Genomic DNA, 16932 nt, shown 5'->3' with positions numbered 1-16932 from the left:
CTCTAATTACAGGCAGTGTGAATAAGTGGAGACAGCCAAGAATTGGAGGGAGGAGAAAAGTACAGCCCAATTTTTCAAGCTGTTTCTGTGTGACTCAGGTGTTAACCATGTGCCCATGCCTCAGTTTCCTTTTTCATACAACAGGAAAACCTACTGTTTATTTTTATTTTTTTCTTTATTGATTAAGGTATTACATATGTGTCCTTATCCCTCCACTGACCCCGACCTCCCCTCATCCCTCCGCTCGTGCCCTCACTCCCCTAGTGTCTGTGTCCATTGGTTACGCTTATAGGCATGCATACAAGTCCTTTGGTTGATCTCTCCCTCTCCGCGCATCCCCCCCACTCCCCCGCTCCCCTGCCTTCCCTCAAAATTTTATTGTGTTTGGAAATTTGCAATTATTTTTATAATTATACTGGGAAGGAGGGAAGATCTCTCTGGATTATTTCTTTTGTAATTTTTCCCCTATAAACAGTTTAATTAAAAACCTCTAGTTGACTAATAGGCTATTTGAAACTCTCTTTTTTATGATTTATAACTACAGATTTCCCCTTAAAAAATTAGTAGTTGACACCAGAACCGGTTTGGCTCAGTGGATAGAGCGTCGGCCTGCGGACTCAAGGGTCCCGGGTTCGATTCCAGTCAAGGGCATGTATCTTGGATGCGGGCACATCCCCAGTGGGGGGCGTGCAGAAGGCAGCTGATCGATGTTTCTCTCTCATTGATGTTTCTGGCTCTCTATCCTTCTCCCTTCCTCTCTGTAAAAAAGCAATAAAATATATTTTAAAAAAAAATTAGTAGTTGACTACCAGGGAATATACAATTTTGAGAGGGGGAGGGGGAGAAGGGGAGAGAGAAAAAAAGAGAGAGAGAAAGAAACATCAATTTGTTGATCCACTTATGCATTCATTGGTTGATTCTTGTATGTGCCCTGACCAGAGATCGAACCCAAAATCTTGGCATATTGGGATGACGCTCTAACCAACTGAGTCCGACCAGGGCTGTATTAATTTTATAATTTGAAAAGTACATTACAAATACCTTTTAGGGTGGAAAATACAAAAAGGCCCCACAAGACAGTTATTTTATAAATCTAGTAGATTTGAATAATTAAAAGTAACAGCATTAATTTCTAAACTGCAGAAAATTTACAGCAACAAAATTTTTTTTTTAGAACTTTACAGCAACAATATTCCAGAACAAGTCTGCCCTCCTGTAGTACTCTTAGTTCTCTCCAAATTGGGTTCCACAGAGTAAGAAACAACTGAAGACCCATTGTCAAAGCCTATGTTCTTAGCAAGAGTTTATCAGACTCTCTCAAGATGTCTGTTTGTATTCTTTTTTTTAAAAAAATTCTTATTATTATTTTTTAATCTTCACCTGCAGATATTTTTTCCATTGATTTTTTTAGAGAAGGGGAGAGGGGGAGAGAGAGAAACATTGAAGTGAGAAGACACACTGATCGGTTGCCTCCTGCACTCACCCTGACTGGGGCAGGGAATCAAGCCTGCAACCAAGGTAGGTATCTTTGCCTGGGAATTGAACTCAAGACCTTTGATACATGGGCCAATGCTCTAACTACCGAGCTCCACCAGCCAGGGTTGTTAGTGTTCTTTTTTTTTTTTAACTTTTAATATTTATTTATTAAATTGATTGGGGTGACATTGGTCAACATGAACATATAGGTTTCAGATGTGGGTTTCTATGGTGTTTGTATTCTTTATGTTAATATAATAACAAGTTACATGATGTTAGTACTTATTTATAATTCAGCATTTAATTTCATAATGAAATTTGCCTTAACCACATTTAGGGTATGTTTCTATTATTTTATATGGTTTTAAAAGATGCAAGATTTGAGATAAGTTAAAGCCAGAAGCAAACAGTTATAGAGCTAACTATCCTTGATTTAACATAAACTTGATTTAAAAGAGCTCACTTAGTATTTTTAACATGAATGTTCCAACATATTTTCCAGAAGGATAGCAATGTCTAAAGCCTTAAAGTCATTCTGAGTTGTCTTAACAGAAAATTATTTTAATAGGGAAAAAATGGCTTTTCTTCTGCTACAAAACTCTGACTTTACCAGTTTCAAATATCAACACATGCAAAAAGGCACATGGGCACATATTAGGAAGGACCAAACAAAAATGTTATAATTATGATGAAACATTATGAATATCTGAAAACAGAACACTAAGAAAAATGTATTTTTCATAGTCAGAAACATTAGAAAGATATTTTAGATTTATCAATGAAATATGCTGGGAGACTAAACTGAAGCTTTTGAGGAGGCTGTCAGTTCCAGACAGGGGTACAGGCTGGGCTTAGAGCACTTCTCTGATTTCCACTGTCGGCAGAGAAAGCCCTGGAGAAGGAAGGGCTGGGATCCTCTGCCACTGTGGTGAATGTGATCTACAAAATTAGACACAAAAATGCACAACATGTGTGCACAGACCATTCCAGTAACAACAGTTTGGAAGCACCTACAGATGTTTTTCATGTTTCTCTTTAACAACTAGTCAAAATCTCTAAAAATAAAAGCCTGCAATGACTGTGGCCCAGGAGTCAGCGGCTGCGGAGTTTCACTGCCTCCTTGGCTAGCAATGCAGCATCTGACACTGGGTGCAACACCAACTTGTGTGAATGTGAGGACAGCATCACAGAGGGACAACACTGGCACCTGTGGGAGGTCACAGCAGTGGCCACCCTGCCCTTGTGCATGAGAGCCCAGACCTCTGAGGAGACGGCAAGGCCCCTCCACGTGTCCACACCGCCCTGACCTTGCTCCCATTGGTGACTCAGGCCCAGCCTGCATCATCTTGGCATTTCTAAGCCCATGTCTCCTCTACCGGAGAACCCTGCAACGGCAGCTTCCGAACACTTCCAGGACCACACTGATTCTCACCACCCCCTGTCACTCCTGTCCACACCACATTCTGGGCCAGGCCCTGGACAGGCTTGGTTCAGAGTCATCGTGTCCTTGGTGCTTTTCTGTCCATGAACACTTTTCCTGAGAAGAGGCCCACCCCTCCCACCTTCCTACCCAAGTCCCCTCCCTGTGTGATTTCTCTTCTGAGCAACAAGGGCTCTGTTGTACCTTGTTTACCCTTGGGCTCCCACTGCAGAATAAGAAGGCTGGGCTCAGTGTCCATTCCCGTTGGCCTCTGTACCCCCAGTTTCTTTCTTTCTTTTTTAAAAAAATATATTTTATTGATTTTTTACAGAGAGGAAGGGAGAGGGATAGAGAGAAACATCGATTCAGCTGCCTCCTGCACACCCCCTACTGGGGATGTGCCCGCAACCAAGGTACATGCCCTTGACCGGAATCGAACCTGGGACCCTTCAGTCCGCAGGCTGAGGCTCTATCCACTGAGCCTAACCGGTTAGGGCGGTACCCCCAGTTTCTAAATCAGCCTGGTGCCATCCCCTGTCAGGAGACCCAACTGGCAAGTTTCATTTCCATACCCCTCTGCTGAGATCCTGAAATGACTTCTCTACTACATAGCTATGGTGGTGGGACTGTTTGGCATGGAGATTAGTAGGATCTTGTTGCTTGCAGAACTTCGTTGTCACTGTGTCACCTAACATAGACTGTGTACACCAACCTTATGGGTGTGCGTGAGTGCATGTTTGTATGTTTGTGTGTGTGTGTGTGTGTGTGTGTGTGTGTGTGGTGGGGAGGGGGAGTTGGCACTGGGAGCCTTGGTACCACAACGAAGTAACTAAGAATAACAACATCCACATCTCTGCCTTGTGCCACATTTCTGGGCATCAGGGGCAAAGGAACAGATAAACTGCCCAAGACAAAATGACAGGTTTCAAAGGCCAGGGCAGAGTCACATAATAGCTGTGTGCACTAGAAACACAGAACTCCTGTGGAAAGCCTATATTATCCTGGAGTTTCAGATGCTGAATTACTAACTTCTTCTCCTGAGATCAGACCAAAATAAGTTCTGAGGCAGTTTATTGCCATATTTAGGATGTTCATGTAGGAGCAATGACAAACATCTGGCTATGATGCTTGCTGGAATTTCGACTATTTTTTCCTGGCCAGAAAGAAAACATTAGTTTTTTACTGAAATAGCAACGTAGTCTTCTAGCATGGAACTCCACAACTGAGAATCTGTCCTCCTATGTGCCACATGCTCAAGCAAAAGCTTTTGCAATTCTTAGAGAAAAGGAAGGAAAGCCCACTCTAAAAATGTTGAGTATTTTAAGCAAAGGCACGGGTGCTCACACCATGGGTGGGGTCTCACACACCCAAACTAGGTCCCAGACTGTTCTTTTAACCACCAAATAGCACTTTTCCACAGTACTAACTTCCAGATAAGATAATAGAAACGCTACAACTTGCATCAATTCCTAACCCTAATAATTACAAATTGTCTAGACACCTTGCTCTCCAAGTCGAGGAGGAGACACCCCTCCTCTGCGCCAGGGTTGACTTCAGACACCTCACCCCTGACAGGCTGGAGCAGAGTGTTTCTGCTCCACAACTGCATATGAGCCAGGGCAGGTGGCACATGGCTTCCACGTGGCTTCTTTTATTGCTCAGAAAAAAAACTTTCTAGAGCTGAGGCCAGATCCCCCCCGAGATTTTATACCACCAAATAGCACTTTTCCACAGTACTAACTTCCAGATAAGATAATAGAAACGCTACATCAACTGGTATAAATACAGATGTAACTGGGCTCAATCACCAGTGGGGGACTTGCAGGTGGCAGCTGACCCATGATTCTCTCTCATCATGGATGTTTCTATCTTTCTCTCCCTCTTCCTCCCTCAATAAAAAATATACTTTAAAAAATAAAAAAAATAAAGGTCCCAGTTCTGTAAATTTACATGATGACTATATATATATTTGAATATATATATATATATATATATATATATATATATATATGTATATATATATTCAAAACCACAGAATTCATTTATCAACTGAAAACAAATCAAGATTTTACTAGATCAAAAAGCTGGCCACTGCCTGGCCAGTGCTGCTCAGTGGTTGAACGGAGATCCATGAACCAGTAGGTAATGGTTTGATTCCCAGTCAAGGCACATGCCCAGGTTGCAGACTCGATCCCCAGTAGGGGGTGTGCAGGAGGCAGCCATGCTCCTGCCGGTCCATCCTTGCTGTTACAAGGGACCTGGCATAAATGGCATACTGTTCTTAATATGTTTGCTCACCTTCTTGGCACTATGTGTTTTAACCAAGGTCACCTCTCTGAGAAAGGTTGTTTCCCCAGGTAGGGATTTTCCCCTGAAGTTAGGGAGGGAATAAAACCCCTTAACTAAGTGCCAGGCGGGTAATTAATCACTTTAACTATGAACAATCATGCTTAAGCTACATAATCTTTACTCCCTGGAATGGAGATAAGAAAAGCCCTAACCTTTGGAATAGAGATTGATAGGATTGGAATCAACTGGTATAAATACAGATGTAACAAGACAACAGGACACAGAACCTACACAGAACCTAGAGACAGAACATGGCAAAAGATCCTGGACAGAAACTGGCCACAGAACTGGAGACAGAACCTAGCGAGAGAACCTGGCTGAAGAACCTAGAGACAGAACCTGCCTACAGAACCTGGATAGAACATGGCAAGAGAACCTGACTAGAACCTGGTGACTGAACCTGGCTGGAGAACCTGGACAGAACCTGGCAGGAGAACCTAGTGAGGGAACATGGCTACAGAACCTGGCTGGAGAACCTAGCGAGAGAACATGGACACACAACCTGGCTGGCGATCCTAACCAGAACTTCGCTGGAGATCCAGACCAGAACTTGGCTGGAGATCCTGGCTAGAGATCCTGGCTAGGCTGCTGATCAACTGAACGCTGTCTCCGTGTCATTCCTTCTTCGCCGACTCCGTCTACACCTTTGGGGACCCCTGGACCTGCTGGGGTTGGACCCCAGCAGTTTCTATTTCTCTTTCTCTCCCTTCCTCTCTCTAAAATGAATAAAAACATATAAAATATATTTTTTAAAAAGCTGGCCAGTGACTAACCTTTGGTAGCTTAAAATCCCACCAATAAGTGTCAAACATCACACAATGAAGCCCACATCATGGGCTCCACTCTGGATTCACAGATTTCTCTCCCTTTCTCTGTACTATAGCACATAACCTTCCACAGAGAGAAGTATTTTAATCTAATTAGTGATCAAGAGGAAGAGCCACAAAGCACATCTCACATCATTACCTCACAAACCCTAGTGAGCACATCCCTATTGTACCAGTGATTTCAATGGACAGGATTATCAGACACTGGTAGTTGTTATCTACAAATGAGATAAGTATTGATTTAAATACAGCATCAATTAAAGGTCCCAGTTCTGCCCTAGCTGGTTTGGCTCAGCGGATAGAGCATCGGCCTTCGAATTGAAAGGTCCCAGGTTCGATTCCGGTCAAGGGCACATGCCCGGGTTGTGGGCTCAATCACCAGTTGGGGACTTGCAGGTGGCAGCTGACCCATGATTCTCTCTCATCATGGATGTTTCTATCTTTCTCTCCCTCTTCCTCCCTCAATAAAAAATATACTTTAAAAAACAAAAAAAATAAAGGTCCCAGTTCTGTAAATTTACATGATGACTCTAAATGAAACTTTGAGCCTCTGCTTTCTGCCAGCTTCACTTCTCTAGGTTCACTATGGTCAGCCGCGAGCTGTGCTTTCTCCACGGTCCTCACAACCCGGGGAGGTAGTTCGTTCCTATACGGAAATTGGCTCAGCAAAGGTTAACATCACGATTACTCACAATCTATCCAAGGAACCACCCCTGAGAGTAACTTCTTAATGGTACAATTCTCATACTTTTGGTTCAAAACCTTCCTTCTTTACCCATTAAAAATAACTTTTAGCCCTGGACAGTATGACTCAGTTGGACGTTGTCCCATGCACCAAAAGTTGTTGGTTGGATTCTCGGTTAAGGCACATGTCCGGGTTGCAGGCTCAATCCCCGGTAGGGGGCATACTGAAAGCAGTCCATCAATGTTTCTCTCTCCCTCTCCATTCCTCTATCTCTAAAAATCAATTAAAAATCTAAAAAAAAGGAGATTAAAAATGGCGGCAGAGTAGAGGATGCTGCACGGACATGCTCCCAGGAACAAGCTGGAATTACAACTGAAATACAGAAAGGCTTCCTGAATAATCAATGGAAAACTCACAGGAGAGAACCCTGATACCCAAGGACCGAAGATGGAGACTGCATAGAGACTAGGAGGGGTGGAGGCGTAAGAGGGCTGGCTGGGCACCCACAGACAGCAACTGAAGTCCTGGAGAGATATCTCAGCTGTGTGTGGGGGGGTGGTGGGGGGATGTGCTACTGAGAACTCTGGGCTCTAATGCTGAAGCTGGGCTCCCCAGCAGAGAGCACCAAACTGAGGAGGGTACCCACATAACATCTAGCTATGAAAAGCAGTGGGGTGCTGTCTGCCAGGGAGTGGCAGCTGCAAGTTCTGGCACCCTCTTAAAGGACCAACACACAAAAATTCCCTGTGGAGCCACCCACCTTGTGCTCTGGCAGAGGGAGGGTGAAGTGGACTGGACTTGTGAGAGCAGAACCCAGGACTGGGAACTCGGGGGACAGAGCTTAGAAAGCAGACACCCCAAGTTTCCTGGGCTGAGTCATTTCCTCACACAGCAGAGGACATCTTTCCCACATAGACATCTGCCTTGCCTGGGGGGGAAAGAGTCACCACACCCTATTGAAAACACCTTACCCTGAGGCCACTGAAGAGATTAAAAATAACCATTAGCCTCCAGGAAGAACTAACTGCCCCACTCTTGAAAAAAAACTCTCACCACACCTGAGAACGGTTGCCTGGGGGCAATTCAAGTTGGAATCCTATTAGTCTGTAGACAGAGGCAGTCTCTGGAGGCTTTGAGTCTTTGCCTGATCCAATTAGAAACAGCCTTTAACACTATCCTGCACTAGAGATTGAGAGGTATAGAGGATCTACCTTGAAAAATAATATTTTCCTTGAAATATTAAGGTTTATTGCATGTAATATTATTATATTTAAAATCGTTTTTCTTGAAAAAAAAAAAAAAAACGGAGAAAAAACAACAGAGCCAGAGGGGGTAAAATATACTAGAATATAATAGAAGTAATCCTGTTATTTGCAGATTTTTAATATTTCCTACAACTTTGTAATATCATACTATGTTAGTACAGTTTTGGTAATCCTATATAATAAAAGGGTAATATGCAAATTGACCCTAACAGCAGAATGACCAGAATGACCGCTCGACCAGTCACAATGAGGTTTACTGACCACCTCTTGGTCCCTTTCCCCAGCCGGCAGGCTCCCATCACCTGATGTCGAATGGGGAACTGGGGGTGGGTGGTGGGGGATGCAGGTGGCGCCAGGCCAAGGCCCCCACCCCGCCGGTTGCTCCATATACAGAGGGCAACCCGTGGTAGGGGTGGGGCTGGCGAGAGGGTGGGAACAGCTGACCTCTTGGTTTTTCCCCCTGGCCGGCAGGCTCCAATCACCCGATAGCGAATGGGGAACCAGGGGTGGTTGATGGTGGGGTGTGGGGCCAGCTGCCAGCAGCCAGGGAAGATGACCCTGATTGCAGGCCAGGCCTAGAGACTGTATCTGTGCACGAATTTCTCACACCCGGCCTCTAGTATTATTATACTTAAAATCCTTTTACTCTTGAAATATTGTTTATTGTATGTAATATTATTATATGTAAGATCATTTTTCTTGAATAATTGATGTTTATTGCTTGTAACATTATCATATTTAAAATCGTTAAAAAAAAAAAAAAAAAAAAAAGGCTTCCTGCCTGGCCAGCATGGCTCAGTGGTTGAGCATCAACCTATGAACTAGGGGGTCACGGTTGGATTCCTGGTCACATGCCTGGATTGCGAGCTCAATCCCCAGTAGGGGGTGTGCAGGAGGCAGCTGATCAATGATTCTCTCTTATCACTGATGTTTCTATCTCTCTCTCCCTCTCCCTTCCTCTCTGAAATCAATAAAAATATATTTTAAAAAATCTTAAAATAAAACTTTTAAAATCCCACCTCAAGCCACACTGAGATACCACTTCATATCTACTAGGAGGGCTAGAATCTAAGTCAGAAAGGTGCTGATGTGAAGGTGAGAACGTGGAGAAAGTGGAGCCCTCATAACACTGCTGGGGGATGTAAATGGTGCAGCCACTTAGGAAAAGGCTGTCAGTTCCTCAAACAACTAAGCAGAGTCATCGCATGACCCAGCAATTCCAGTCCCAAGTATACAGCTAAACAAAAACATGTACACGAATGTTTAGAGCATCATTCACAACTGCCAAAAGAAGGAATGTCCATCAGCTGATGACGGATAGATAGTGTGGTCCATTGCACAATGGAATATTTTTTGGACATGAAAAGGAACGAGGTCCTGACATATGTACTTGGACAACCTTCTGAAACATGGTGCTCTGTGAGGAGGCCAGTCAAAAGACCATTTGTGGATAATCCCACTGATACGAAATGTCTAGAACAGTGACATTCACACACAGAAAATAGATTTTTTTTTTTTGCTTAGAGATGAGGGAGAGGGGATGGAGGACAGGGAGGTGACAGCTGGTGATGTGGGGTTTCTTTCTTTCTTAAATGCAAATATATTTTAAAATACTAGAGGCCCCTCCTCGCAGGAAGTGGGCCTAAGCTGGCACTCAGACATCCTTAGTGCTGCGGCAGAGGTTGGAGAGGCTCCCGCTACCACTACTGCGCTCGCCAGCCGTGAGCTCGGCTTCTAGTTGAGCTGCGCTCCCCCTGTGGGAGTGCACTGACCACCAGGGGACAGCTCCTGCGTTGAGCGTCTGCCCCCTGGTGGTCAGTGTGCGTCATAGCAACCAGTCATTCTGTGTTCGGTCGATTTGCCTTTTAGTATATAGGATACTTTTATTGATTTCAAAGAGGAAGGAAGAGGGAGAGAGAGATAGAAACATCAATGATGGGAGAGAATCATTGATCGGCTGTCTCTTGCAGGACCCCCACTGGGGACTGACTGAGTTAGAAACCCAGGGATGTGCCTTGACTCAGAATCAAACTGTGACCTCCTGGTTCATAGGTTGACACTCAACCACTGAGCTACACCACTGGGCTGTGGGGTTTCTTCCTAACGTGATGAAAGTGCCCTAAAATTGACTGCGGTAGCGGTTGCACATATCTGTGAGTATACGAAAAGAATACTGAATTGTATACTTTAAACGAGTGAATTGTATGGTAGGTGAATTATATCTCAATAAACCTATGAAACATTTTCAGTTTTATTGACTCTAGCTTCTGGCTTCAAGCCATCTTCATCCCCAGCAGCAAGAATTAAACAAGCACGTGTTCTCTGGATCTAGACAGAAAGTGGGGCAAGCGTACAAGTGCTCCCCTGATGATGGGATGAGGCAATTACGTGGCTGTATGAACATCACTTCTGAGAAAGCAGAACGACTACTGTTTCTCCTCTAGGTGACAGCAGTGTGGCTCTACACCAATCTGCCACTACTGTGGCAATCAGCACAGATAGCAAACAAAGTTCATTTGCACACGTGGGGAGACAGAAAGTATAATTAAAACTGGGTCTTGCAAGCCCATCTTTCTGAAGCAAGTATGATGAAGCAACAGGGCTGCCTCACTTGTTGAGGACAAACATGAAACAATTAGCCATAGGCTCTGAGTAGAAAGACAGACATGACCACAGGGAGGCCTTCAGGCCAAGTTACTCTATATTTTCAAAATATAGGCATTTCAAAAATAACTAAATGTCAAATTCTTCCCTAAGTTAAAAAGGTCCCTTAAGTATAAATCTCTGACATCAAGTAGAATATTCTACTCAGCCTCACTCAAGGCCAGTGTTTTGTCAATACCTGTGCATGTTAGCTAGGGCTCTGCAAAGTGTCACCAGCATGTCTGCCCTGCCAGTTCACAGGCTCTGCAAATTCATAGACTTTGCTGCTTAAGACTTAAGTGAAATATAAACCAAGCAAGTAGGCACAAGATGGGCGCAGATGGCCAAAACCCCAGAATAAACAAAAAAGGAAATACCTGGATCTGAGGTCAAAAAGATTGCTGCAGAGAGAAGAACTCAAGCACTTAAATAAAGCATGTTAATCCAATCTAACTTCTGATTTTGTTCATCCAACGCATATTTACAGAGCAAGGCCCTGTCCAAACGCCGACGATACAGCAATAGATAGAACAAAGCCTTGCCTTCCAGGAGGAGAGACAGCAGCCAATTCTGGGACAGGGAGTGTCCTCACTGTGGCCAACAGACCCACCCAGCCAGGGACCTCACTGCTCTGTATGCCCACACCCTGCACTATAAGCTTGCATCATCCCGCCGATCCAACAGCAAATGTGACTCTCTGTTCAAATATAAAAAATATAAAGGAGTATCTGGGTCATCTTATACATAAGGAGTATCTGGGCCCCTTTTTCTCTCTTTCTCAAAAAAATTCAATTAAAAAAAAAAAAAAAAAGCCCTGGCTGGGTGACTCAGTTGGTTGGAGCATTGTTCCGTACACCAAAAGGTGGTGGGTTTGAATCCCAGTCAGGGCACATACCTAGTTTGGGGGTTAAATCCCCAGTCAGGGTGTGTATGGGAGGCAACCAATTGATGTCCGTCTTTCTTTCTTTCTCTAAAAAAAAATCAAATATAAAGGAGGGGGCAGTGGGGACACAGGTGATCAGTGAAGAGTGACAGTGGAACAGGGACGAAAGGCCCAAAGAGGTGATCAGACTTGATCTCTGGATCTTAGGAGCTGCAACACACAAGAGACATGGAGGCAGAAAGTAGCAGGTAGTAGCAGGGCGTACCTGCCTTCTCAGACTAGCCCCTTCCGGAGGAATTTAGGGGAAGCACTTATAAGACAGGGCAACGAAGTGTGTCTATCATCTAGCAAACCAGCCCACCAGGCACTGAGCTTCACAAACAGTCTTCTTTCCAGGACTGTGATCCTAATCCCCTGGCAACAGCTGCTCTGGTAGCTGCAAAAGGCCACAGCTTCCTTGGCACGCCCCACCCATCACGGTGGCTCTGCCTCTCCACCCTGTGAATCCTGGTTGGCCTGGGAGCTTGCTTTGATCAGTAAAACCTGGCAGAAGCTACAATGGATCAGTAAAACCTGGCAGAAGCTACAATGCATGAATTCCAAACCTAGACCTCAAGGGACTTTACAGTTTCCACTCATCCCTAGGCAAGCAAGGCCATGTTATCGCTGGAGGGAATGAGTATGCACGGAGGGAGATTCTAGTTGAGGCTGTGGAAATGTAAGGCCATCATAGACCACCCAGCCCCTAACAGCCAGCCAGACCAGAAGAACCTCCAAGCCAACACTCAGACACACAGGCAATAGTAAATGTTTGTTTTAAGCTACTAAGTTTTGTTATTTACCAAAGCTAACTGGTACATATTTGAATTTTAACTCCTCCTAAAAAGTATGCATCAGTAGATAACCACAATTTAAAAAGTACCCTATCTACCTCAGGATATGCAACAGCAATCTGAGTCTTTAATTTCTGGTAACTCTCCAGGTCTATAAAAATACCAAACATGATAGTTGTATTTGATTAATATAAACAACAATCTCAATTTATTTATTTATTTATTTTAAATAATATTTTATTGATTTTTTTACAGAGAGGGAGAGGGATAGAGAGTTAGAAACAATGATCAGCTGCCTCCTGTACACTCCCCACTGGGTATGTGCCCGCAACCAAGGTACATGCCCTTGACCGGAATTGAACCTGGGACCCCTGAGTCCGGAGGCCGATGCTCTATCCACTGAGCCAAACCAGCCAGGGCAACAATCTCAATTTATTAAAACTTTTACATGCTCTAAATATTTTGAAACCTTTACAACATACCATCTCTAACTTCCTTATGTATAAAATGACCCAGATACTTAGTAAAAGTAAATTTCTCAGAGAAGGACTACATCCTATTTATGACTCAACAATAAGTGTGTGTTTTTTTCTTTTCTGGGGCCTAGTTTTAGTTGATAAAGACCATAAAGCAGAACAACAAAAAGGATGCTCTAAAGTAAACTTAGTACAATTCTTTTCTTTTCTTTCTTCCTTCTTTCCATCTTTTAAAAATTTGGACCCTGTTATAAGCCCAGACCACAGCGAATGTGTTTAGCTACTTGGTGGAAATTCTTCCAAACATTTGCCTGGAAGAGTTTTGGGAGCCCTCTTAATTCCCAGATCTTTAACTTATTTCCTACAGGTGATTTACGGAAGGGTGTCTTGGTGAGCCAGGAAATGCGGTCATGGAACCAGTAGCCACCCATTAGCTGCTCAGAGTCAAAGGTTGCCTGTGCCAGACTACCTTCCCTACAGAGGCTGCCTCTTGCAACATAGTGACTTGGGAAGCTGAACAGACAGGTCCTGCCAGTTTCAGTTACCACTGCCCCGATGAAGTGATATTTGATGTCCTCCTCAAATAAGACCTTAAAAGTAATAGTCAGGGTCCCGAGTTCAGACACTATGAATCTGGGCCAGGGGTGGGCAAACTTTTTGACTCGAGGGCCACAATGGGTTCTTAAACTGGACCGGAGGGCCGGAACAAAAGCATGGATGGAGTGTTTGTGTGAACTAATACATGTTAACACTGCTGCTGGTGAAGGAGCGGAGGGGAGAGCAAGAGAACCCTCCGCTCTTTCGGCTCCGCGGGCCGGATAGAACAGCCGAACGGGCCGAATCCGGCCCGAGGGCAGTAGTTTGCCCACAGCTGATCTAGGCACTCAAGGTAGAGAATGGTGTGCCCTAGGCTCTAAGCAAGAGGCCAGCCTCCCTTCCTGCAGCTCTGCTGGCCCCTTTCTAGCCTCACTGTGCTCATCTCCTCCCTACCCTCTCCTTTTTCATGCAATGCACTCTGCAATTAGGCACTGCCAGAGCCTAAAGGAGGTTTCCTTCAGGCCCCTTCACAGCCTGGCCCACAGCTCAATAACTGTTTTATTTTCTGTGTAGCATCTTGATTTCTTGACAGAAAAACCCAAGCATAAATTAACCTGCTAAAGTTTAAGTTCATTCTCTTGTCCTTACTTGTGACATTAGATCAGGAAAAGCTTCTAAAAATACTTCTGTGCCCAGTGGGTGTGGCTCAGTGGTTAAGCCTCAACCCATGAACCAGGAGGTTACAGTTCGATTCCCAGTCATGGCACATGCCCAGGTTGTGGGATCAGTCCCCAGGAGGGGTTGTGCAGGAGGCAGCTGATCAGTGATTCTCTCTCATCATTGATGTTTCCATCTCTCTCTCCCTTTCCCTTCCTCTCTGAAATCAATAAAAAAATATATTCAAAAAACAAACAAACAGATACTACTGTAAGTCAATATGAAATATTTAAAAAAGATAATATATTTATGCATTACATTTGAAAATAAATAACTTAAAAATATTCATTCTAATGTCATTTAGAAAAATCAGAATAATATTTTCTAATGTATTACATGGGTCTAAAATTTTCCTTTAAAAATATATATATGTATATACATAGATACATACATATACATAATTGTTTTTGCCAACATTATCAGTTCAATCTAATATTAGGAAATTTAAAAAATATAAATGTTATTATGGCTGACCTAGAAAAACCAGTTCTATGCTAAGACTGTGCAACACTTCCCATCCAGGCTCTCTGTATGATGAGTGTTCAGTCCTCCCCAGCCACCCTGAGCTTGGGGACTGTATCACCCCCACATTTCAGACGAGGAAGTTGACACGTAATGAGGCAAATGAACACCCCCACCACCACCCCCACCACCACCACCCCCGGGCAGCCAGTGGCTGAGCCAGGAGAACCTGGTTCCAGTCTGGGCTCTATAGCACCAGGCAGTTTCTCAAAAGAGAAAAGTGCAGAGACAACATGATCGGAATTTTAAAGGACAGAGAGGAGGATCCCATTCTCCAAACTGAAAGGAGAAATGCAATGTCACCATCTGCAAGGATTTTATTGGGTGTACCAAAGCCACCTTCAGTCAACTTCATAAAAAAGCAATGTCTAACCAGCAAAATGTAATTTGGGGCATAATATTCAATTTTCATGCCCTAGCTGGTTTGGCTCAGTGGATAGAGCATCAGCTTGTGGACTGAAGGGTCCTGGTTTGATTCCGGTCAAGGGCACATACGGCAGTTGCAGGCTCCTACCCTGTCCGGGCCCTGGTCAGGGCGCATGCAGAAGGCAACCAACCGATGTGTTTCTTTCACACTGATGTTTTTCTCTGTCTTTCCCTCTCTCTTCCACTCTCTCTAAAAAAATCAATGAAAAAATATCCTTGGGTAAGGATTAAAAAAAAAAGAAGAAAATATAAGAAACTATGCCTCCAAAAATCACTTCTTACCTCAATGTCAAACATTTCCACAGAGTTGTCCAGCAGCTTTACTCTGAGAGGAAAGCGCTTCTCCTGCATTCTAGCTGCCATCCGCGTCATCCCTGCTGAGGGAGCCTGCCCAGGCTCCAGGGTGCTCACTCCTGCCGGGGGCTGGGCGCCAAGGCGTGCCCCTGGGGTTTGCAGGGCTCGGTATGTTCCTTCTATCTCCCCCATTCTTCATCAGCTATGAGTGAGGAATACGCTACAAAAAAAATAAAACCCAAAGAATCACCACCAGCTATTTAGACATTAAAACAATGTAAAAAAATGACCAGGTACACAGGAATTCTCTGCATGATTTTACAACTCCAATGAGTCTTAAATTACATAAAATTACAGAGGTGTCCTAGGTGGGTGGCTCAGTTGATTGAAGTGGTGTCCTATATACAGCAAAAGGTTGCAGATTCGATTCTCAGTTAGGGCACATACCTAGGTTGTGAGTTAGATCCCCGGTTGGGCGTGTATGGGAGACAAACGATCCATGTTTCTCTCTCCCTTCCACTCTCTAAAGAAAAATCAGCCGAAACCGGTTTGGCTCAGTGGATAGAGCGTCGGCCTGCGGACTGAAAGGTCCCAGGTTCGATTCCGGTCAAGGGCATGTACCTGGGTTGCGGGCACATCCCCAGTGGGAGATGTGCAGGAGGCAGCTGATTGATGTTTCTCTCTCATCGATGTTTCTAACTTTCTATCTCTCTCCCTTCCGCTCTGTGAAAAATCAATAAAATATATTAAAAAAAGAAGAAAAAAAAGAAAAATCAATAAAAACATATCCTTGAGTGGATTAAAAAATAAACAAAACTTCTTCTATCTTCTACTCATACTTGGTTGGTGGAACAGAAAATATAACAAGCACCTCCAATAACAATATTTCCCAGGGGATTCTGCAGGCTGGGTGGCATCTGAGCACACCGACCACACAGAAGCTCCTATGAGAGCTGCCTCACCATCACTTGGTGGGCAGAGGGCAAGAGGCTGGCAGGGCTAGTCCTTCTCAGGCTCTGCCAACCAGCCACACACCCACTGTGCTGTCCGGGCCTTCGGCACAAGTAACGGGTCCCACGTGGCACAGCACCAATGCACTCAGCAGATTCCTCATTTCTGCTGATGGGTGGGGAAAATTCCAAGGACAGTAGCTCAAGATAACCACCCCTGACTCTGCCAGCTTTGCATTCCTTGGTTTTTCTACGTCGTGTCTCACAAGGCTGGAGTGGGTGCCACCGATGGCGAGGGAAATAGTTTCAGGCACGGTATAGAGGAGAGCCTAGGTGAGTGTCACGAGGCTCACACCTGAGGTTGGAAGGCATCCTCCCATCCCGTCCTCACAATGACCACCTACCACCCACCTAACTGGCAACAACACTGAGGGTCCAACAGAGCTAAGTAGCTGGGGCAGCACTGGGTGCCCTTTTCAATCCTCCTTGTGCCCTGGGGAAGGTCTCGCTTTTTAAGCTACTGAGTTGATACGGGCAAATCACTTCAGAGTTTTTTAACAAAGAAAGAACAGGCTAAGTATCAGCCAGAATCTAATAAGACTAGCTTGCTTTGAATTGTATTCATTAAT

The 16932-nt window shown here is 44.3% G+C and overlaps 1 protein-coding gene across 8 annotated transcripts in view; it reads right to left on the bottom strand.

Annotated features, from left to right (window-relative positions):
* Window positions 1-16932, bottom strand: part of FARP2 (FERM, ARH/RhoGEF and pleckstrin domain protein 2) — a 101321-nt gene that overhangs the window by 70363 nt on the left and 14026 nt on the right. For all 8 annotated transcript variants that reach the window (XM_036320477.1, XM_036320479.1, XM_036320478.1 and 5 more), the window contains exon 3: window positions 15342-15573. In XM_036320477.1, the coding sequence (XP_036176370.1) occupies window positions 15342-15545 (204 nt within the window). In that variant the 5' untranslated portion in view covers window positions 15546-15573. The remainder of the gene's footprint in view (window positions 1-15341; window positions 15574-16932) is intronic.

This window comes from Myotis myotis, unplaced genomic scaffold (assembly GCF_014108235.1).
Source record: "Myotis myotis isolate mMyoMyo1 unplaced genomic scaffold, mMyoMyo1.p scaffold_m19_p_8, whole genome shotgun sequence".
Lineage (NCBI taxonomy): Eukaryota > Metazoa > Chordata > Mammalia > Chiroptera > Vespertilionidae > Myotis > Myotis myotis.
This window is presented reverse-complemented; position numbering and strand designations above follow the sequence as displayed.